The sequence below is a fragment of the Protopterus annectens genome, chromosome 12.part0 (genome assembly GCF_019279795.1).
Source record: "Protopterus annectens isolate FY-2018-M chromosome 12.part0, PAN1.0, whole genome shotgun sequence".
Classification (NCBI taxonomy): Eukaryota; Metazoa; Chordata; order Ceratodontiformes; family Protopteridae; genus Protopterus; species Protopterus annectens.
Window position 1 is genome coordinate 419,767,718 of NC_056746.1, and position 25,253 is coordinate 419,792,970.

A 25,253-nucleotide genomic window follows, 5' to 3' on the forward strand; every position below is an offset into this window, starting at 1 on the left:
TAGCTCACGCAGCTCGCTTACCATTAGATACGATTTGTGCGGCTGCTACTTGGGCTAAACCACATACATTTATCTCTCATTACAAAGTGGACAGGGTTTCTAGGGATAGGGCAACCTTTAGTTCCACTGTGCTCAAGAACGTTCTCCCGTGAGTTCCTCAGGATCATGGAGCTAGGGACGCTACCCATGTGTAAGAACAAAGGTGAGATTGAACACTCTCACATATAGAAGTTATGTCCTTACCATAAAGTTCCATGTGGAGTGTTCATCTCGCCTTTGTTCTTACACTCCCACCCTTAGGAAGAACGTTCAATTTGGTGCCTGGTCTGGAGTATTCTCCTTCTGCAGTTGCAATAGTTGTATTGTATGATACACTTGTGTATATATATATATATATATATATATGTATATATGTATATAGATGATCCTATGATTAGGTGAATTTTGTGTGTGTGCTCTCTATGGCTGGTTTGCTTGCAAACTAGATCTGAGGTAAAAGCAGAGGGGGATTGTGGGTATTAGGTGATCTCTAGCTTCTTCTCGATGCAGAGCTTGCAAGCGGCCGACACGGAGCCGAGGATCGGCTCCGAACCCATGTGTAAGAACAAAGGCGAGATGAACACTCCACATGGAACGTTATGGTAAGGACATAACTTCTATTTCTCTCAGTTGAGAGAGATGAATAGTATACGATTGTCCTTCCTGCCTCTTCCACATCCTACTTGCCTAGTAACAAGGAGCCCTGGGGGTTGTCTACTTCATATGATCGAAATTTCATTTGACTGACATTCTTTTGACCGAGACCATATAACCTAAAGTTTATAACACTGAAAACTCACTTGACTGAAACTCATAACACTGACACCATACAATGCTACATTTCAACATAATAGTGGCAGTGTGTATAAGATAAGTAAAAGCTATATGCCCTTTTCCCCACTGTAGTGCAATCCTGGAGTTAGTATATATAGTTAAGGGGGTCTGGGGGGCTTAGTCCCCCCCATATAGTTTAGGTATATATTCTGTTCTGAAAAGAGTAATTTATTGGACTTGTAAGTATCCATGTCTATGGTTCAAAATATTTAAAATAGGTGGTTGGGGGGGGGGGCTACAACACCCCCCTAACTTTATATACTAACTCCAGGATTGCACTACAGTGAGGAAAAGGGCATATAGCTTTTACTTACCTTGTACACAATGCCAGTACTATGTTGAAATTTAACATTGTAAGGTGTCAGTGTTATGAGTTTCAGTCAAGTGAGTTTTCAGTGTTATGAACTTTAGGTTATATGGTCTTGGTGAAATGAATTTCAGTCAAATGAAATTTCGATCATATGAAGTAGACCCGCCCTGGGCTATTCAGGCCTAAGTAATGCCTCTGGGTAGCAGGCTAGAAGTTATTACTATAATTCTGTAGTAAACGTCCCTTCTCCAGAGGTACTGCATATTCTTGTGGAAACTGGGGAACCAACTGACAGGAAATTTTACCTGGCCAAGTGGATTGGAAAGTGGCATGCAACCTAAGGCAACATCAGTTCATGTCTAATACGCCTATTTAGTAGGGCTGTTGTGTTTGGTCAAAGTACACATTTCTGATGTATTGGTTTGCTTGCCCTTGGTACCCCATTTGACTTATTCCTGCAGTTAAGCAATTTCCTAAGGAGACTCAGCAACTGCAGTCCTCCGCTAAAAGGGAGATACTTCCTGTCTGGAGTTTGAACTTCATAGTGGAAGTGATAGCACCAGTAAAATACTTTGGGGAAAAAAGAGATGCAATGTCAATTTTTATTTTGTCCTCAACTGTTGGGTTCGGATCTGACCCTTGGATCCAGCTCAGCCATTACTAAAGCTTATGGCCACCAAAAAAATTCTTGACCTCTTCCCCCTCCCCTCCCCCACTCATAGTGCACCAACCCCCTAACATACCACAGATCTCGTTTCATACTTTTTGCGAAAGATGTGGGCAGCCTAAACTCTTGAACATTTGTTGAGAGGAGTCTTTTTTTTTTTCTTCTGCATATTTTTGCATAATGTGTGTGTATAATGTGCATGTGTGTGTGTATATATATATATATATATATATATATATGTATATATATATTTTCTCCTTTTACACTGTGTAATTCTTTTATACCATTGTTGGCAATATTCCTCCCTTACTTTCTATATTATCTACTTTTAGTGTACATACCTGTGTAATTCTGCTTACCAATGCTGGTATTTCTCTCCCATTTTTCTTCTTTCATATATGTAAATATAAATGTGTATATATTTATATTTTCTAATATATATAAACTTTCTCCCCTTTCTTTTTTTTCTTTAAAGTTGTCATGTCTGACAAAGGGCTTACCGGCTTCAAAAATTGTCAGAAAGGGTGGGCATAAATTACCCTTAACTGATGCCTATCCTTTGTGTCTATGGTATAGGTCCTTAACCTTTACAAGAGGATTGTGCTATCTGCAAAAATTTCAATCCAAGGGTCTTAGTAGATGGGAAAAATAAGTTGATATTAAAAGGTTTGCTTCCATCCTCATTTGGAGAGGCTATCTCTGGGGCTCAATCCACAAAATGAAAATTAAGGAAACCTTGGATAAGTCTCCAAGACCTTCTAATTCTTCCACTCCTTCGTAGGTAACAAATAAAAAATCTCAATCAGATCAGAAATCTGCTCAGGTCCTGTGTTCTTTGAATCAGATGAGAAAATCTTCTGATCCAACCTCTGTGGATCTGAAGATTCTACCTCAAGGGCAGCGTGTTCAGGCATATCCATTAGGAGGTATGCCTGGATGTGCTTATGTGATTTTGCAGAGCCTTTCAATTCCTCTTTTGACAATGCTTCCTGTGGCGGCAGTTTGTTGTTTTGCCCAAAAGTGAAGGAGATACACTCCAGGTATGAGAAGGATGAAAATACCCTCTCTGCAGTGGGCATATGTTTTTCAACCCCTCAAAGATCCATTTCTTGGAATCAACAAGGTAGTCAGAAGATGTGGTTCAGCAAGTCCCAGTGTCCTTTCCAGGACACATGTGAAGATAGTTGGGGGGGGCTATAATGGACGATGATGCCAAGTGGTAGTGGAGGGTCGCAAAACCAGGGGTCTACAGATACTTTCTCTGACAGATTCTATCAGCACTCTTGAAAGGAGGCCTGATTGTCCCTCTCTGGAGGCAGTGGGGATCGACTATCCCTGCACCAGAGAGCCTAGCTAGATTTAACAAGAGGTACTTGGGTGCAGAGAATTATTTCCAGAGACTATACAACCCCCTTTTCCTTTTCCCTGCCACCTTCAACTGTATGTAAGATTCCTGATATTCTACCCAGTCAGGAAAGAGGCAGAATTAGAAATACAAAAGCTGCTAGAAAAGAGTCATCCAAGAGGTTTCACCAGACCAGATAGAATCCAGAACTTACTCCAGATTCTTTTTAGTGCCAAAGAAAGTGGGACTGGAGACCAGTTTTGGATCTCCGCAAATTGAACAGATTAGTTTGATGTACAAAGTTTCAGATGGTGGTCACAGTTCAGTCCATTATACCTTTTCTGGGCAAGCACTGCTGGGTGTGCTTGATAGACCTTCAGGATGCATACCATCACATAAAAATAAACAGACAATCCAAAAGGTATTTACTCTTCCAGTTAGGAGCCATTCATTATTAGTTCAGAGTACTGCCCTTTGGCCTCACTACAGCCCCCAGGGTGTTCACCAAGTGTATGGCAGTAGTAGCAGCTCACGTGAGACTGCAGAGATTGAGTTTTTCCATATCTAGACCACTGGCTCATTACTGCCCCGACCAGGCAACTGATATTATCAACAAGAGATCAGGTGACCCAGACTTGTTCTCATCTGGGGATAACCATAAATTACAAGTCTGAGTTGCAACCAACTCAGACCTTGGAATTCATAGAAGCAGTCTTCAACAAGACCTCAAGGACAGCTTCTCTTCCTCTGTCAGGAGTGCAGACCATCAGATTCCAAGTCAGAAAAATAATTTGCATTACCAAAATTTCAGCCCTCTTTAATTCTTCAAGCCTTGGGGGTCAGGTGTCAGTTGCCTTCATCTTAGTCCTTCTAGCAAGATTTCATATAAGAATTCTCCAGTGGATGTTAGTAACACATGGTCATTTCTTTCCTAGCGCATGTCAACACAAATAATCACTTAGGCGTGCAAGAGATACCTTTGGTGATGCATCTGGTCAGATCAGGACAAGGTTGTCCCTTTATTCTTCCTCACCCCAAGGCTATAGTGACCACAGACGCTTCCCAGATTGGGTGGAGGGGACACTTCCTGGGGAAAACCGTCCAAGGCACATGGTCCTCCGAAGAGAGGTGAGAACAGTGCTGTTAGCTTTGCAGGCCTTCTAAGATGTTCTCCCTTTAGGGCCATTTGCGATTCAAACAGACAGTATGTCAGTAGTTTGGTACATCAACAAGTAAGATGGAACCAGATCCTACCCCTTGTGTCAAGAGGCACTTAGAGTGTGGCAGTGGGCGATCTCATCCAACTGCTTTCTGATAGCAATGCACATTCTGGGGAAGCCCACTGTGATAGCAGACCAATTGAGCAGGCCCATTCTTCTACCTCGAGTAATGGCTCAAGAAGAATGTGACAGATATTGCTTTCTGTCAGTGGAGCAGCCTTGCTGCAGTCTTTTTGCATCTCTTCTAAACAAGTGCAGCAACTTCTTTGCCCTGGTAACCCCACTGGGGGAATTGCCACAGGATGCTCTACTCCACAGGTGCCCCCCCCCCTTGTCTCTTCTGTGCCTACCCTCAACTCCCCTAATTCCCATATTCCTACAGAAAGTTGCCTGGTTGAGGAGCAAAGTCAACCTCATTGGTTCTTATTGGCCTTGATAAATTTGGTTCCTCTTTCTTTGGCCTTATCTGATTTACCCACCTTGGATTTTAGATTCAATTCCAGACCTCCTGTCTCACCTGACAGGCATGATTCACCCCAGCATCTCAAACCTCAGGCTAACAGTGTGGTTTCTCCAATTCTCTTAATAGCCAGAAAACAGATGCTGTCTCTCCGTCCGTCATATACTTTTATCTTCCCATGAGGCTTCTCAAGAAAACTTTACAGAAATAAATGGAAAAAGTTAATTTCCTGGGCACAACAAAAACGCATCAATTCTTTCTTAGCTGCGGTACAATGTGTACTTGAATTTTTGGCAGTGATTTTTAATGAGGGAGCTAGTTCCTCAACAATTGAAATTCAGTTAGCAGCAATAGCTTAATTTTCATATTGGATATGAAAATTCTTCTCTGGCTTTGTCTAAACTTTGCAAAGCATTTGTGAGAGGCACACTCTTGCTGAGACCCTCATATAAAGACTCTACTCAGCCATGGGATTTGAACTTGGTACTGCAAGCCTTGACTCATTCACCCTTTGAACCAGCAGCAAAATGCGATCTTCAGTTCCTGACATGGAAAACTTTCTAATGACCATTACCTCTGCTAGAAGAATTTCAGAACTTCAAGCATTGTCATCTAAACCTCCTTACTTGATCTCTCATAAGGAATAGAGTCTCATTATGTACCAGTGTGCCTTTCCTTCCTAAGGTGGTGTCAGAATTCACTGTCATTCAGTCCATTAATTTGCCAGTTTTCTTTCCTACATTTCCAAACAGAGGTCGATATATGTTGCATTTATTGGATGTTCAGAGACAATTATGCTTTTACTTACATAGGACAAAAGAAATTTGAAAGACAGACCAATTATTTGTATTCTTTGCAGATGATAAATTGGACACATCAGTTACAAAGGTGAGATTAGCCAGATGGCTAATGGATTGTACATCATTTATTTACAGCAGATAGAGGTCTTGGTAAGAGTAGACCCAAAGAGTCCATTTAAGTAGGTCTATGGCTACTACTTCAGTGTTTCTCTCTAGAGCTTCCATGTGCGACTGCAACTTGGTTCAGTCCTCTTACCTTTATTACTTATTAGAAATTGAATCTGGTCTCAAGGGGAAGTGCGGCTTTTGGCTCAACTGTGCTCAGGAATATCCTTCCTTAGAGTCCACAAGAGATTTTAGGTAGCTGGGGACTCTGTCCCAACATTTGAGGATAGAATGAAAATTGACCTCAGGTAAAAAAAAAGTTATATACTTACCATAAAGCTCCAGCTGTGTTGTCCATTTTCATTCTTCAACTTCCTGCATGCCACCCCGCCATTGTTTTGTCATTATGGACTTTTAGAAGAACGAGAGACTATGAGGACACCACTGTCCTTAATACTGAGCTCCAGATATGATCTTTTGTCAAGAAAGTTGTAGCGAGTCTTTCTACTATATTTAAGTCTGCAAACGATCTGCGGTATGTTAGGGGTTGGTGCATTATTGGTAGAGGAAGAGCTCGAAAGGTTTTTGGTGGCCATGAGCTTTAGTAACAGCCGAGTCAGATCCCTGGGTTGGATCCAAACCCAACAGTTGAAATGAAAATGCACAGCACAGATGGAACGTTATGGTAAGTACATAACTTTTTTTTCTTCTGGTGCCTGTTACTTTGGCTATAAGAGTTTCAGAACTATACGATTTAATGTGCAGAGAGGATTACACAGTCTGTACAAGGACAGGTGTCCTAAAGGTCCAGTCCTTCATTTATGCTTAAATGGTCTTGAAGGTTAAGATGCTCTCTGCAAGGGCAACATATACAACTGTAACCTTTCCACATGTGTTTTAGCTCATTGTGTCTGTGAGTTAGCTAATTGGACATACATTCACATCTTTTCTAGGCAGTAGAAGCTGGACATTTTTCTGGAGTAGAGTAAGTTTTGCCACTGCAATTCTGAAGGACACACCTGCTCTTCTCTGTAGTTCTGTGATCATCCCTTGTACTAAAGTACTTTTCCCCACATGATAAAAATGATACCATAGCATTGAGTCTTGTGATGCACATAGATCATTTGAGCACACCAGCATAACTTTTCCTGTGGTGCTTGCAGCTAGTACTGTGGTTTGTAGATTGTGTAACTGGAGAGGTAGGCGGTTTGATTTTCACCATGGGAATCCTGTGTGTGTCTTGGTGGGGGGGTGTATAGTCACAGGTAAGTAACATCTCAGTGTTAAAGGTGCTATGTCCACTTCCACTGAGGAGAATACATTTAATTAGTCTAGCAGTTAGCACAGGGCATTAAGGCTCTGAGATACTAATAAGCTACTTCCTGTAGCCAAGGGTGTAGAGTTTGATTCCTTCCGCCTCCATTTACCTACTGTGTGACTCTAAACAAGTTATTTGACCAGAGAGTGCTTGTCTGTCACCACTGAAAAGAAAAATTGTGTCCAGTGGGTTTACATGGTTAACAAATGTATATGTCCTTGGAAATATATACTTTGGGGGTAGGGATTGGCATTGTGACTAAGGTGTTTACCTCCTACATAAGATACAGGATTCAATTCTTAGCTTTGGGATAGGAAATGTGGCTAGGCTTAATATGCCACACTAGGTCAGATAGCCTGGTACTAGTCTACGAACCTGTAGTAACTATAGATGATAAAGTAGAAAGATTGTTGCTGTAGTATAGCCTCCCCTCCCCTTCCACCGTTATCTAGTGGATTCATTGCTTTTGAATTGAGAGGCTACCCAGGCTGTTGTTTTAGCAGGATTCTGTCTTTCCTAGCTCTATTTCTTGTGTCATGGAGCAAGACTACCTTCCAGTCTGCTTCTGAGGCTCTATTATCACACTTTTTGGGGAACAGCATAGTCCTTAAGAAAAGAATTAGACGAAGATGCAGATGTTCTCCCCTTTATTCTGTCCTTTTGATGTTTCCAACATTCCAAGAGGTCGACTCTGCCTGAAGATTCCAGTGCTATAGATGTTAGTCCAGATGGTCAGATGTGTGTCTGTGGCATAATTATTTTATTTATTTATTTATTTATTTTACATTTTTAGGTCCATTTTCAGCGGAGGTACGGGGAGAAAAGCTCCAACATCAAGTTATATAAATACAGTACATCCAGCATAATACACAAAACAGGTTACATCATGTATGCTGAGCATAGTAATATAACAAGAATTAATAAAAACACTCCAGGTAAAAGAAGATATAGAACATGGGTAAAAAGGCAATGTCAGTCATACATTGGTAAGAAAAGAAAATATATCAAGTAAGATTCTACAGTTAAAAGTACCCTTTCAGATGACCAAGCCTACAGGGGATCAGAGCTCCAGCATGTGATCAGAGAGGAATTTGGGGAGTTGATAGTAGTATGGGTAGGGTTATGTGATACAAGGGCATAACCAGGTACTAAGAAGGTGCAATTTGAGGGAGATTTTGAATATGGATTCCAACACATTACAAAGGGAGGCTACTGCAGCAGTGAGCATTGTACTCAAATCTGTGGTTATGGTGAGTATGCTTATTTGTGTTCTTGCTGTTTCTTTTACCGTAGTTGGACATTGCTCCCAACAGGGCGTCACCCACTGAGTTTGTCAGATTATGTAGCTTAATCCAGGTGTCAAGACTTTGTGACTGAAGCCTGGAAGGAGTAGAACCTCTGTTTTCCCACTGTTGTGGGGTTGCTGGTTACTGATAGGCATGCATGAGTATTTTTTGAGGGTGAGCTACCCAGTGAGAGGGAAGATGGGGTGCCTTCTCCTTAGTTGTAGACCCGTGCATTTATTTTCATGGATACCCTTTTCTGGTCCTTAATTTTATTTATTTATTTATTTTTTTGAGGTGACATATATGATTCCCATACCATCCCTCTTTGAAGAGGCATAGGTTGTCATGTTTTGCTAACCTGGTTGCAAGTGCATTTCTGCAGTAGAGATCAGCTGTGTTTTCTGTTTTAGGAATAAGTAGCAGGTTGTCCTCCATGCATTTTCATCTGTTTCGTGGGTTTTGGTTCTGGCACCATCTGATTGTAATACATTTGGTAATTCAAATATTATTAATACCGCCAGACATAAAGATACTCACGAACTTTACAATTCTGACATGTGGAAACAGCATCACTATTCATTTCATCACGATAAAACTCCAGTAGAATTAAGTGACACTAGAGTGTCATTTAACATGAAAGAAATGTTGAAACGATTTGAGTTAAAACTGTTCAAATTAAAACGCACGCAGATGGAGAATGGATACCTCCAAAGGAACATTGAGTTGGGTGTAGTTCCCAAAGGACTTAGATTGTGGAGGTATCCAAATGGCTGTGAAAGGGAACCGAACATGTTGAAGGACTTACATGAATTGTTTAACAAAACTGGTTTGGCTTTGATGGAAATAATGATTACCTACAACAGTAAAAAAATAGAATCATTATTGCTTGAGCTTGAGACTTTAAACGGCAACATCAGTAGAGATTTGCTGTTTGAACAATACTATACAAACTACGTCAACATCATAAAAGACGTGGAACATAGCTGTAATGTTATATATGAAAAAAAGAGCAATAAAATTCAGAGGGATGTCAAAATATATGAAACGGGGTTTGTATACCCAAAATCCAAATGTACCATTCGTAACCATGGGAACGACCAGATAGACAACGTGAGAGGCTCCCTTGACGAACTTGATGACATCACTTCCCCTTTGCCAACCGAGGAAATCAGGCAACACGAGTATGGAAGCCCTACCGATGTAGAAGGTCTTAGGAGATCCAAGCGATTAAGGGGACAGAATATTTACGATGAAGGGAATGACTACGAACGGACAGGTGCACGTCCAAGGCGGGATTACGAAAACAAAAAAGTTAATTTTCAAAAAAACGGGTGGAGGACGCGCAAGTAGCCGATGGCGTCCTACTACACGAGGTATTGGGCATCCTGACTGTTACAGAATTACCAGGTAAACATCATTTAATATTCACAGATGTGACTGATACACCTAGTGACGTGTCTGTTTTCAAAGACAGTCTCTCAGTTAGTTCTAACAAAGCCAACATTCAATATAATGATTACAGTATGAATATAACGGGTAAAGCTCGAGTATCCGGTGATATTGAAACTGTCATAGTTAATGATGAACACCGGACACCTATGGATGGTATTCAAGTTAACATGTCAAGTTTCAAGGACAGTTTTTTACCTAATCCAAGTGAAACCGACATGTTTTGTAACATTTGTAGCACGGTTACAAAAAGGAAAATTTCATTATCTGGTGGTATTGAAACTATGACAGACAATGATGTAAACCAGATGCCCATAGAACTTAATGATTCAATTGTAGGGATGGATAATATGGACAGTTGCAATTCATTAAGCGATTTGACTGTATACAGTTATGATGGCCAAATGGAAGATAAAAACGGAAACAACCCAATGGAGAGTGAACATTGTATAGATTCACCTATAACATCTGAAGTGAATCAGTTTCCTGCGGATAGTTCGCAAATATTTGAAATACTTAATATTAATCCTAGAGATAGGAATGATGACTGCCATTTATTTAACAAGCCTACTGTTGTTATAAACGATAAGAATGATTTTAAATTATACCATGATCCCCCCAAAACGTGCACGCTGATTGGCCAGCGTGCCCGTTGTAAATCGTGTTATACTAATGGAAAAAGGTCCGGTCGCCCGGACTTTTTTCCATTAGTATAACTTCGTTTTAACATTGTTCGCTATGTTAAATGGTTTTACCATAGCGAAACAGTTTTAAAATAAGCAACGGAGATCTCCGTTGCTTATTTTAAAGCTGTGTCCCCATGTTCAACCCCTTTAACATAGCGAGGCAGTGTTTGTTAACGGAGAAAGCAAGATCTCCGTTGCTTTTTATGTCTCGCTATGTTAAATGAGTTTAACATAGCGAGACAGTTTAAAATAAGCAACGGAGATGTCCGTTGCTTATTTTAAAACTGTCTCGCTATGTTAAACTCATTTAACATAGCGAGACTAAAAAGCAACGGAGATCTTGCTTTCTCCGTTGCTTTTGCTCAACTCTGATGTACTGCGCAGGCGCCAGTACATCAGAACTGCCGCGATGCCAGACATCTGCGGAAGGGCAGTAAACAGGCATTATACTATGCCATTATTTAAGAAAAGTAACAGTTTCTTTTCTTAAATAATGTCATGATAATAGCAATAACCACTTCTGGGTGTGGGTAATGCTAAATTACCACGGTTGGCTTTGTTTGGTCCCTCGGGCTTCGCCCTCGGGACCAAACCACGCCAACCGTGGGTAAATTTAGCATTACCCACACCCAGGCGTGGGTTATTGCTATATTATACAACTACACCCATTATGTTTTTGATAATGATTGTCAACTTATTTTCCAAGGGCTTCAGTTTTGTACCATGCAGAAAAGGGAACATGGTAAATACCATTTTGGATCTGAAACTTTTTATGCGTAAATTAAATTTAAAAATATTATTTCATAACAATCCCAGTGATATCAATATTGACACAGAACAAGGGAGATTGTCTAAACCCAGTATATACAATCCACCAATGAACGAAAAAGTGGCTTTATTTGAAAAAGTCACTGAGAATGACATTAGGGACTTATTTCATAAATACAACAATAATTCCCACAAAAATATGTCTGACAAGGAAGAATTAACATTAAAAAACATTATGTCCATTAAGAACATTAGAATCATGAAGCCCGACAAGGGAAGTGGTGTGGTCATAGTGGACCACAATGATTACATTTCATACATGAATGCACTGTTACTGGGAGATGCTTATGTGGAGGTCAGCAGAAACGAAATAAATTTAGCATACAGGAAAATTGATATACTACTCAATGATATGTTGTATCAGGGGGAACTGGACGAATTGGAATGGTCATTTTTGCAGAATGAATATCCTGTTATTAGTGGAATTTTTGGTATTCCGAAAATTCACAAAGGGTTGAGTAATCTACAATTTAGACCTATAGTAGATGGTAAGCGGAGTAAAACACATTTTATTAGTCAATTTTTGGATTACCATTTTAAAAAGGGAATAAGTACATTTACACACATTCTCAAAGACTCTTGGGATTTTTTGGAAAAAATAAGTACCATTAAATTCAACCAGGGTGACATATTTGTTACAATGGATGTCTGTAACCTCTTCACGGTCATTCCACATGACAAGGGGCTTGAGTGGTTGGAAGAGCAGTTGTTTTACACTAATCTATATGATCAAAATAAAATTAATGTTTTAACAAAACTAATGGACACAGTATTGATAAACAATTTTTTGTATTTTGAAGGTGCTTATCGTCAAGTGAGTGGAGTGGCCATGGGGGCAGCATGTGCCCCCATGTTTGCCAACTTCATAATGACATACTGGGAATTGAATTATTTGTTTAATACGCAATTTTACACACATATCAAATTTTATGGTCGTTTTTTGGACGACTTATTTATTATATGGAATGGGGATTTATTAGAACTAAATGCCTTTTTGGAATACATGAACAATAACGTTTGGTTCTTGAAATTTACATACGAAATAAGTATGGAAAGTATCACCTATTTGGATATAAAGTTAACATATGATAAAGTTAAAAAGGTTGTAAAATCCAACATTCACAGAAAGTCCACCTTTTCTAATTCTTATTTACACTTTGACAGCTGGCACCCTGACCATCAGAAAAAGGCGGTGGTCAAAGGCCAGATGGTGAGGGCGGCCAGAATGGTCAGTGATGAGGTGGACTTTGTAAATGAGATACGATTTATTATATCCTTGTTTACAAATAGGGGCTATCCAGAAGAATTTTGTACAAACATTTCTAGAGAGGTGGAAAACAAAAGGCAGAGTGGTGTGTATAAAGCCATATTGAATGGCAATCAATATACAACTGCGGGTGGAACCAATTTTAACAACGTTGGACGGTACAATTTTAATACAATACCTTTTTTTATTACTACTTTTAATGGCACATCTGATAATATTAAAACCATAATTAAGAAAAATTGGAACTTGATAAAGTTGGACAATTGTCTGGGGACTTTGTTTAAAGGTGACATTACATACATTTTTAGAAAGGACATGTCACTCAAAGACATTTTTGAGAGTACAAACTTTAGTGGAGTTAGCCATTCCAATAAAACACCAGGTAATTTTAAATGTGGCAGGTGTTCCACTTGCACACATATGTTGAATACGGGTACAACTACAACAGTTAACAGATACACTATTAGGATTCACAAATATATTAATTGTTACACTACTAACGTCATATACATTGCAGTTTGTCAACAATGTGACGCTTTTTATGTTGGTAAAACTAGTAGACATTTGAGAAAACGAATACAGGAACATCTGGCAGACATTAAAAATATTAAGCTTACCAACGCATTAACTAGGCATATAGTGAAATACACAAATCATCAATTTAAGTTTTTTGGTGTGTCCCATTTAATGCATGATCCACAGGGTAGGATTACCAAGTACAATTTGGATATATTGGAACTCAGGATGCAGATTTTATTAAATGCTCATCAGCATCCTGGGTTAAATGAATTTGTAAGTATAAAACCTGTATTAAGATTGCACAACATTAAAGGGAAGTAGTGTCACAACGTAATGTACATATATTATATATTTTATAGTTTAGTAGTACATATGGGTTTAATGTAGGCATGGGTTGTATTATTATTACTACAACCATCAACATCACACAATTATTTTTTAAAAAAAATTTTTATGAATTTACATTTTTGACACATTATTGACATATTAACTTTAGGATGGTACAATTTGTTGATTGAACGATACAACAGGTTCATTTAAACACAAATATAAATTTAAGTTTATAGATGCGGGTTTTTAAAAAATCATTTTAAATAATCATTAAAAAATCATTTTTTATATATAAAATTATTTATTTAATTAGTTATATATTTAAACTGGTTTAAAAGCTTTTCATATGGTAAAATTATATATATATATATATATATATATATATATATATATATATATATATATATATATATATATATACAGTTTTTTAAGAGAAAAAATATGTATATACATACTTTGATTAGGATGACTTAGGATACAATACACATTTACATTTAGTTTTATATTGTACATAAATTTACATAATCGGGCAAAAAGAAAAAACAGGATACATACATACATATATTCTAATTGGCAAAGTAATATACATTTTAAAGGTTTTTAATTACTGTTGTATTAATTAATTGGTTAATTAAACAATGGTGTGTGGTATATAAGCGGCAATTTTGAAATGTTCAACTTGTGTTCTGAAGAAGTCAGTGGAGACTGACGAAACCTAGGTCGACGCAAGTTGTTATCGTTTGTTTTGCAATAAACTACAATTGGAGCATAATATTGGCCTCGGATTCATGTGTATTCTTGTTTAGAAATTTTGAAACATTGAACATATTGTGGCATTCACCATCTTCAGCTACCCGAACATAGACTGTGCGCCTTTTTCTTCCTTTGGAGTATTGGTTGCTTTTGGTTCCTAGTCTGCAGTTCCTTAACATTGTGCCCTGGATTTTGAGGAGTAGGCCCCATCCCTAAACTTGAGCATTTTCCAACTTTGAATCGATAGATTGCTTCTCTGGGAAGGGAACAATAACTTGCATAGGCTCCCTTTTATTGTTCCATTACCATTTAGACACATGGGCAATACTTCTGGCCACCTTGGTCATGGAGTCTGGGTTATTCTGTACCCTTTACTGTTAGAGATGGCATGCTGTTGTTTGTTCTCATCTGATGAATCATAGGGATGCAAGACTATTTCTTCTCTAATGAATGGCTGCTTTTTCCGGTTTCAGACCCGAATTTACTTGTACTCACTTGGGGACACTCTTCTTTTCCTTTTCTAGAGTTACAACTCCAGAGGTAGTCTCTACCACATATCCAGAGTAGTAGAGTACTCCACAGATGTGACCTCAATGTTTCCTGCTTGGTAAGCAAAAGGACCAAGGGTGTTGTTTGGGATTGAGTCTTTTGTGGTCTCTCCCTTTTTGGTTTAGGATTTCTACATTTTTTTTTCTTTTTCAACTTGTTAACTGGGTAAGGGAACTAATCCTTATCAACCCTCTTCTGTTGAATGTAGGGCACAAGGCCAAGGGTAAATAGAAAAAAAAATTGTTGAGAATTTAGTGTATCCATTTGACTAACATATTTATGACGTATCCAAAGAAAACCCATGCAGACAGACAGGCATGTGTTCATATACATTTTTTCCATTATCTTGTCTGATTCCATGTCTTTTACACATTCACAGTGAAAGGTTAAACTCCTCCTCTGTTGCCTCCTGATGGGCGAGTAGGGTCTGAACCATGTTTCCTTTCTTAAGGTGGTACAGGGAATCCTCAACCCCACTCCATGCCTTTGGTAGGAGTGTCTATATTGTTGGATTGATGACCAGCTCCAACCAAGTGGTTTATGAAGGACTTTTTACCCTGATCCTGCAGAACAGTACCTCAGTTGGTTTGGAGAAACTGGAAAGCCTTGCTTCTAGGCTTCCAAGTAGAGACGGGACTCAGTATGAATTAAATGGTACCCCATGCATCCCTTGTGAAGTCTTTTGCCAGTTGTTCCTTCTAGAGTATGCAGAACTGAGGTCTCGTTGCAGCTTGCTCAGCAAGCAATTTCTTTGTTACTGTTGCTGCTTCTTCCTCTGCCTTAAATTCTTCTTTTCAGGTGGCCATTTGGCCTGTGGGTGTGGTGAATTTATACTGTGTTATTTTCACCATTAGTTGACTGTACCCACTCGCTTTTGTTGTGATGAAAGTCTGTTTGTCTGTGTCTGTCTCACTCGAGGAGTAAATTATTCCAATGTTTGCTTTTGAGTGTTCGGTTTAGTATTTTTTCTAAATCCGAAGCAGCTCATTGAAAGACCATGGAGTCTTTGTGAAGATTTGTGCTGTGGTAGGGTTCAGTATGGCAACTGATACATAGGAGCAATATAAGTACCTCAGAACATTATAAAGCAGTATATTTTTGATAACGTCATTGTAGAATAGATGTGCTAGGTAAACAGCTTGGGCCAACAACAGGCAATTTGTTTAAACAACTTTATTTTTGTAAGCTTTGAATTTGCTGGACATCGCTTATAACTAGATCAGAACTCATTATTTAGAATTTGATGTTTTTCTGTACTCAGCAGAAACTGTGCTCATTCTTTTTCCTCCTGTTTATCTTCCACAGAATTTGCTTAATGTGTTCTCAGTGGCTAATCCACTGGCATCCAGTATAACTTCCAGCATCACTTCTAGTCTGGCATCTAGTATTGGATCAGATAGCTCATCACCTACTGCGCTATCAGCCATGAATGCCAAAGCCCTCCCATTCTACCCTGGTAGTAACACAGTTGAGTCAGTCATTGGTGAGTATACAACATTTTAAGCAGTTATGAACTATATTAAAACTTGAAGAAAGAAGTAATGCATTAAACTTTGGAAGGTTATTCTGTTTAAATTTTGTAGGTTGTGCCTTTTTATTCCTATGTATTTATGCATTAAAATCTAAACTTTTGTGTGATGTGAGTATGTGCCAAGTATTTCATAATGTAGTAAATCTGGTAGACAAAAAAATGATCATTACTTTTTCAGTAATTGTTTTAAGTATAACTATTCTCTCCTATTATTTTGGTAATTAAAGTGTTATCTAATCTCCCCACCCCCATTGTTGTTTCTGCACCTTGTATATAACTTGATACTAAATATGCTTTTTAGTGCTTAGCAACGCTGATGTAAAACAAAAACACTGAAACACAGAGGTGATTGCAGGACATTTTCTTGTACCAATGTTACTTGAGCATTTGGAATAATAGAAGTCCTTCACTGAGAATGAAGTTACTGATAGGTACACCACTTCAATGCTCCTTGTGCTTAGAAAGGAAGAAGAAAGTACACCTAAACACTGGCTAAAAAAGGCAATTCAAAATGTCATGGTGAAATGGGTGTGCAGCTTGGATTATTAATGTGGCACAGTACCTCAGGTGTGTGTGTGTGTGTGTGTGTGTGTGTGTGTGTAAGAGAGAGGAGAGAGACTTGAACTTCAGAAAATTATGTTTTGGAAAGCAATGAAACAAAGATGTTCTTCGTGCTTCACTGTTGCAGTCATCATCTGTGGGTTATCCCTGCTGTGGTAGCCTTCGGCCAGCCCGAATACCAGAGTCAGTGTTTTTCTGCATCAGCTGCTGTTGCTTTGCTGGCTGATGTCAGGTCGTCAGTGCTATAAAGGAAGGCAGCCAACATCATTCCATCAGTCTTTCTTGCTGTGGAGCTCGTAGCAGAAGCAATTCACAAATGTGCCGGTCGGTCGCTACCAGAGTTCAAATTACAGCTGAAAACGTCTAAAGCTAAGTACCCCGTTGAGGATCCTTCTTTCTTGCACTAACCGATGTCTGAAAAAGTTAACAATCGTCTCGCGTGTGGAAAGCAAATACCACACTGAGACTTCCATTCTTACTGCATCACTTGTTTAGGCCAGACCACGACATTTGCCGGTTCTGTGCTCTCATTAATGCGAGAACCATTCGTCATAGTTCTTTTTGTAGCCAGGTATTTTCGTCTTCTATCTTCGCTTTCTGAAATGGCATCCATCAGCCAACACTCAGTAGACATTTCGAAAAAACGTAGGGATAAATGTAGAGACAGACCACAAAAGGCCAAGCCTTCCGATGACTCTACAGCTAAGCAGGTCATCAGTTCTCCAGAATTCAGTGAGGCGCCTTCGCAGCCCTTGATGCTGGATTCGATACCTTCGCAGGCCTTTACTGAGACCCTTTTGGAGTCCGGTATGCAGCAGAAATTTTCTTCATCTTCTGAGCCTTTGGTTATTTCTGCCTCAGTTGGGTCTGGAGCCACGACGCAGGCACCAGCTTCCGAGGAGGTCTTTCTCACTACCGAATATATACAAAAACCAACATATTTTCCTCTGACTACCATTTCTCTCAGACTGATGGATACCCTTAGGCCTAGAAGCAAGGCCACTCCTAAGAAAATTACCTCTAGCCACCAGTTTACCCCTCCTCCACCACCCCAAGCTCAAATGCTTAAAATGGCGGAGGATCTTATCACCCTTATCAGGGGTAGTCAGTTTGCAACTTATAAAAGGAAAAGAGACACTTCCACTGAAATACTGACAGAACAGGATTCTGAGGAGTCTGATTATTCAGATTTTGAAGAGGAGCAACAACCTCTTACTGCTTATGAGGATTCAGATGCAGAGGAATCCATTCCTTCTGCCTCCCCACCAGAAGACATTTCCTTTGGGGAAACCCTTCACACCCTCAGGGAACATTTCCACTGGGAATCCCAGGACTTCCCTCAGTCTAAGAAAAGACTAAGAGAGTATCTAGACCTGGCCCATCACAGACCCTTGGCCATCCCCCCTATCTTAGAGCTGGTTGATGATGTCTTCCATGAATCCAGATTAACTCCTGGCGCCCTCCCCCTGCTCCCAGAAAACCTGACAGGTACTATAGAGTACTGGACTCTCCCAAATACCTGTACAGAAAACCCTGCTGCAGACCCAGAGATCATTACACAGGGACCAAAAGGCGCTAAGGCTAGCTCTGCAAAGAATCCTACTCCTTCTTGCAAGGACTCCAGAGCTCTGGACAGATGGGGTAAAAAAGTATATACCTCTGCAACCTTAGTTATCAGAGCACTCAACTGTCAGTTCTACATGTTAAAATATCAACAACACACTTTGGAACTATTAAAACAAAATATTTCTACCTTTCCTGACTGTGCCAGTTTGAAAGAGCTAGCAGATTTACTGCACTCTACCTATCAAGTGGCTAAACACGCTTTGCACTGTAGATATGACGCCCTAGAAGCCTCAAGCAGGGTATCCGTGTCAGGATCTGTTATTAGAAGACATGCATGGTTGAAGGAACAACCTCTCCCTGATCATGTCAAATCTAAAGTACTTGATGTACCATTGGATAAGGGCCGCTTGTTTGGAGAAAAAGCAGAAGAGGTGCTTAAAAAGTTTGAAGACAAAGCAAAATCTAGGCAAACAGTAAAATATTTCTTTTGGGTACAACCTCCTAGGTTCAGCAGGAATTTTCCCTCAAAACACTGGTCCTTTCCTGCACCTAGCAGACAGGGGCAAGGTAAGCCCTGCAGGGACAGACCACCCAAACTCCTATCCCAGGGGCAGCAGCGAACCAAACAGTGAACCGCTTCCACTCCAAAGGCATGGAGTTCTAAGCCATCCCTGTGTCTGTGTGGCAAAAACTCTGTGACTCCCTCTCCCCCCTCTGCTCTCTTTTCACTCACCAAAACCTAGGGGGAAGGCTCTCCCTCTGCAAAGAGAAGTGACTTTCTGTAACAAAGGACCAATGGCTCTTAAAGGTAATTTCTCAGGGATACAAATTCTCCTTCAATGAACTCCCAGTTCTAAAAGGGTACCCAGACCTACCTCCAAATCAGTGGGCAGAGACATTGAAACGAGTCCAAATTCTCGTATCCCAAGGGGCAGTAGAACCTGTCCCCTCAGGTCAAACAGGCAAAGGCTTTTATTCCAGACTATTCCTTGTTACCAGAAAAGAGGGGACTTGGTGCCCCATCCTGGATTTATCCATTCTGAACACCTTCCTGGTGGTCTCCAAATTAAAAATGCTAACTTTGCAGCAGCTGCTGCCTATGCTGACAAAAAATGCTTAGTTACCCTAGATCTAACAGATGCCTACCTCCACATCCCCATAAGGGAGTCTTGCAGGAAATTCCTTTACTTCAGAGCATGCTCACAACTCTCTCAGTTCTCTGCTCTACCCTTTGGCTTATCTGCTGCTCCCAGAGGATTCACCAAATGCTTAGCCCCGGCCATAGCCTTTTACAGATGAAAAAAAATAAAAATTTACCCTTATCTGGACAACTGCCTCATTAAGGTAGAGTGCAAAGAAAATCTCTTCAAGGACCTCCTCTTTGCCAAAACCCTCCTAACCTTCTTACGGTACACCATCAATGAGAAGAAATTAAGGCAAACACCCTCCAGGGAGATCATTTTCTTGGGGACACTGCTGGACACTATATCCCAAATGGCCTTCCTATCCCCAGAGAAACAGAGCTTCCTGCCTCTCTCTTTTACACAGCTGACTTCCAAAAGTCACCTCACTGCAAGGAAGTTCCTGCAAGCCTTACATGGCATCTTGCATCCTTCTAATTCCTCTGGCCAGGCTTCACATGAAAAAACTTCAGTGGTACCTAAAGAATGTTTGGTGTCAGCACTCTCAGCCTCTAGAGACCTCTCTACTTCTGATCCCCTGTATAAGGGCCGTGTTTCTCTCATCAGCAGGGGCCTGTGCCCAGAACAAGGGTCTTCCATTTACCCTCCACCCAGCCGGGCAGACCATTTCCACCGACGCCTCAGACATAGCTTGGGGCCCTCCCCTAGAAGGCAGGTGCACCCAAGGACTTTGGGATGCCCAGCAACTTCCCTTACACATCAACCAGAAGGAAATGATGGCAGTACAAAAGGCTCTGACATCCTTCAAACCCCATCTCAAGCCAGGGGTTCTCCTTATCAAAACAGACAACACCACAGTAATGTGGTACATCAACAAACAGGGAGGGACCCAGTCTTACCCTCTGTGCAGGCTAGCCATGACCCTCTGGCTGACAGCCTTTTCCATGGGACTGCACCTGATAGCACAATACCTACCAGGGATCAACAACACCCTGGCAGACCACTTAAGCAGAAACCTACTGGACCCCCCCTCACCCCCCCCCCCATGAATGGCAGCTCCACAGAAAAATCTTTTTGGAAATCACTCCGGTGTGGGGGACTCCGAAGGTGGATCTCTTTGCTTTGCATTCCAACAATCGGTGAAAAAAATTCTGTACCAGGGAGTATCACCACCTTCTAGCATGGAAGGTGGATGGATTGACCTTCCCTCTGTTTGTGTACACATTCCCTCTTCTGCCTCTTATCCCCAAGGTACTGATCAAAATAAGAGAGGAGAGACCAAAGGCTATCCTTATTGCTCCAGATTGGCCCAGACAACATAGCTGACCTTACAGCCTCCAAGTCAGCTTCCCCTCATCTCAGACCTCTTAACTCAGGGGGGGGATGCTGCACCCAGACCTGCAGACTCTCAAACTATCAGCATGGCTAATACTCTAAAAGTAAACAAGGGGCTCGTGTTAAACACACAGGTCCTAGACATCATCACAGAGGCCAGAAGGCCCATCACCAGAAAATCGTATGCAGGAAAATGGAAAAGATTTTGCTGCTGGAGCTTGTCCAAAGGGGGCAATACCTTACAACCTTCCATCCCTCTTATCCCGGACTACCTAGTGGAGCTACTTAGTAGCGGCCTCACCTTCTCTATTAAAATCCAGGTCTCCGCCATTTCAGTTCATTTTGATGCAGAACATTCCCTGTTTTCCCATCCTTTGATTAAACAATTCCTCAGAGCGGCTTCAAATATCAGACCTCCCAAAAAGCCACCCACTCCAGCCTGGGACCTGAATTATATTTTGGAAAAACTAACTTTACCACCCTTCAAACCTGCTGCTTCAGCAAAACTAAGGTAACTCTCCTGGAAGTCCGTTTTTCTCCTAGCCATCACCTCAGCCAAAAGGGTTTCAGAGCTACAGGTGCTGATGGCCATTGAGCCCTTCATCATCTTCCATGCAGACAAGGTCTCCTTGCAGTCCAATCCCTCCTTTATGCCCAAGGTGTGGTATCTGATGCAACTCTTAACCAGGCCATGTGTCTACCCACCTTCTTTCCTAACCCTCAAAACAAGGGGGAAAGAATTCTGCAGTCACCAGATTATTTATTTATTTACATTTGTTGACCGGGAATGTCCGACTGGACGCAGGTCCATTTTCAGCAGAGGTCTGGGGAGAAAAGCTCCACAAATTAAAATATTACAGACATAGTTACAGATGAATCCTAGCAATTAAAATATTACAAACATAATTATAGATGAAGAACATAGTACATTCAGTAGATAACTAGCATCTGTTCTATCCACAAAGTCATAGCAGATATTAACAATTGTTACAATAAGAAGTTACTGCCATATAATAAGTAGATAGGCATGGACGTATCAGAGCTTGCTGTAATCAAAGGTAGTTTGTGGGGTAGAAAAGAGGTAGAGGGTAGATGGAGTGGGAGAAGTTAGAGGGGAGAGTTACAAGGGCATATCCAACATGTTTTTAGGTACGCTTTAAGTAAAGCTTTGAAGTGGGTGCTTGATGGTAGAGGTTATTGTGGGGGGGGGGGGTGTTCCATAATTTGGCTATAGCGCTGGAGAATAGTGCTTCTCCAGCAGTGCTATTGGCTCTAGTAACCTGTAATTGATCATAGTAACCACTATGGATCTTAGTGGTCTGGTGGTGAGATAGGGTTGGAGTAGATACTGGAGGGATGGGACCTTTAGAGGATGGTTAACCAGTTTGTGGGCGACTGAGAGTTGATACCATTGAAGGAGGCGAGGGATTTCTAGCCAGCCTAGTTCAGTAAATGAAAAACAGTGGTGACTGTGGCAGGATGCCCTGGTGACGAATTTGGCAGTTTTGTTGTAGCAGGTCTTGAGTTTATTTAGATCGCATTGCCTTAGGTTGGTATATATTGGAGAGGCATACGGTAGGGTGGAGATAAGGTGCGAATTTGCAACTGAAATCCTAGCTGCTTTGGTGAGGAGTTGCTTATTTCTGTAGAAGGCTCCTAGTTTTTGGTGGACTTTGTTTATGGTCATGGATATGTGAATGTCAAATTTGAGATTGTTGTCTATTTCACCTACTAGCAATTTGGTGTGATCTGTCGGGTGGATAGTGGTGTTGTCTTTTGCTGTGATGTTAAAGTGAGAGTTGTTTTGAGTATGTTTGGTGGGTTCGAAGATGAGGAGTTTAGTTTTGTTTGGGTTGAGTATTAACTGGGCATCGGATAGCCATGTTTCAACAGAGGAAAAGGCATCCTGTGTGACCTTTTGCAGTTTGGGTAGAGACTGGGCTGAGCAGGTGATGGTTGAGTTATCTGCATATTGTATGAGTGTGCCATGTTTGGTGGCAGAGGCTAGATTATTGGTGAAAATAGAGAAGAGTAGGGGTCTAAGGATGGATCCTTGGGGAACACCAATAGAGACAGATAGTTTGGGAGATACGTCATTTTGCCATACAACAGATTGCTGGCAGTCAGACAGGTAACTTTGAAACCAGTTTGTGACTGATTGAGAAAAGGATAGGTTACTGAGTACAGAGAGGAGTTGTTTGTGTGGGACCATGTCAAATGCTTTAGCTAGGTCTAGGAAAGTAGCAGAAAAGAGATGGCCATTGTTTTTATGGTGAAGGATAGTGTTAGTAAAAGAGAGTAAGGCAGTGGTGGTGCTGTGATTTGGTCGGAAACCATATTGAGTATTAGAAAGGAGGTTGTTAGTAAGGAAGTAGTCTTGAGATTTGAGAGTGAATGCATCTCTCCAGTATTTTGGAGAGTGGAGATAGAATCACTGTGGGGCGGTAGTTGGTTAGTTCTGTGGAGAGGCCGCTTTTGTGAAGGGGAATGATGTGTGATATATTCCATAGTGTAGGGACGTAGCATTCTGACCGAGATCGGTTAATCAAGATGGATACTGGGTAGGCTAGGGCGTCAGCTGCAATTTGTAGGGATTCACTTGGGAGGTTGTCTACTGCTAATTTTGTGGGTTTAAGTTTAGTTGAGAGTTTTCTTATGTTGGAGGAAGGAATGGGAGAAAATGAGAAGAGTGTGGGGAGATTACTGGGTGAGGTTGTGGGGTGTAGGGGAAGGGGGTTGTGTTGTCTAGCTAGTGATAGTACAGTTTGTGTGAAGTGTGTGTTGAATGAGGTAGCAATATTTTCTGAGGAGTGAGGAATGTTGGGTGTAGGGGTATTGATTTTACCTGGGTGGAGGATAGAGTTTATGGAGGTCCAGAATTGTTTGGGGTTGTGTTGGGAGGAGTTGAGGGCAGACTGGTAGTATTGGATTTTGTCCTCCTTTATTAGCTTTTTGACTCTATTGCGTAGTTGTAGGAATTTCTGTCTAGCTGAGCGGGTTTTGGATTTGTGCCAGTGTTCCCAGGCTTTATTTCGGTTTTTCATTTCTGACCTAGTTGTTTTCTGTAGCCATGGGGATGGTTGGGCTGTGGTTCTGGTAAGTCTTATTGGGGCATGGTTATTTAGAATGCTTAAGAAGGTAGTACTGAAAAACTGGACTGCGTCATCTAGGCTGAGGTAATTTAGAGGGTGCCAGTTACATTCTTTGAGGGATGAGATGAATGTGATTGGGTTAAAGTGTAGTTTTTTACATATTTGATGGTAGATGACAGGTTTAACTTGGTATAGGTGTTTTTTGAGTAGGAATGTTGGGGAATGATCACTGAGGCTATCTGATAAGGCAGCCTGCTATGTAGGACTGGGGAATCTTGCTGACTAGTATCCAATCCAGGGTAGTGTGCTTGTTGGAGTTTTTATTTATTCTGGTTGGTGACTGGACTAGTTGGGTGAAGCCATGATTGTTTAGATGCTGGGTTGGATGGTTGCCGCAACATGATTGCCAATCAGTATTGAAGTCACCTAAAATTATGGTCTCTAGAGTTAGATGGTGGGTATTCCAGCTGAGGAAGTTTTCTAGTGGAGGGATATTTTGGCAAGGTGGGAAGTGGCATCCTATTATGTTGATGGTTTTATTTTGGTTTATTTTCAGGTTGGTATATATTATTTCTTCATTGGCAATTTGGGGAGCTGATGAGTTTAGAATCTGGGTGTTTAGATGCTGTTTAAATATTATAGCTATACAACCTCCTTTCTTGTTTAGTTGGTCTAATCTTAGTATGTTGTAACCATTAGGGAGGATTTGCTCACTGGTAATGTGAGGTTTTAACCAGGTTTCTGTCAGGATGATTATATCTGGGGAGAATAAGTCTATGGTGGCATGGAGTTTGCGGACTTTGTTGGCTATACTTCTGATATTTAGGCTTAGCAGAAGGAGGTAATTTGGTTTTCTACTGGCTGGGATTTGGGAGATGTGGTTGTTAAGTCTGATTATTAGAATTGAGGTTTGAGATGGAGGGACCAGGGTGGGGTGGATGTCTCCACTGAGGGCAAGTTTTGATATGCATGAGGTTATTTTATCAGTTTGTGAAAGAGTTTGCATTTTAGGGAAACTTTATGATTGGGTGCAGTCGGTAACAGATGTGGTGGGATGGTTATTTTATTAACTTGTAGAGATGCATTTAGTTTTAGTATTTTACTTGATAGAATGTGTGGGGGATGCATAGGGATGGTTCTTGAGTTGGTGGGAGAGGAGCAGAGTGAGGGTGAGTCATGAGTGATGGAGTAAATAGTAGTATAGTGGAAGTGGTTGAGTGTGGGGTATAATGGAGTTTTGGTAAGGTGTAAGATATGCAAG

At 40.7% G+C, this 25,253-nt stretch overlaps 1 protein-coding gene across 1 annotated transcript in view; it reads left to right on the forward strand.

Annotated features, from left to right (window-relative positions):
• Positions 1 to 25,253, forward strand: part of UNKL (unk like zinc finger) — a 2,026,838-nt gene that overhangs the window by 1,184,671 nt on the left and 816,914 nt on the right. The window contains exon 11 of the mRNA XM_044089534.1: positions 16,071 to 16,248. Coding sequence (XP_043945469.1) covers positions 16,071 to 16,248 — 178 coding nt within the window. The remainder of the gene's footprint in view (positions 1 to 16,070; positions 16,249 to 25,253) is intronic.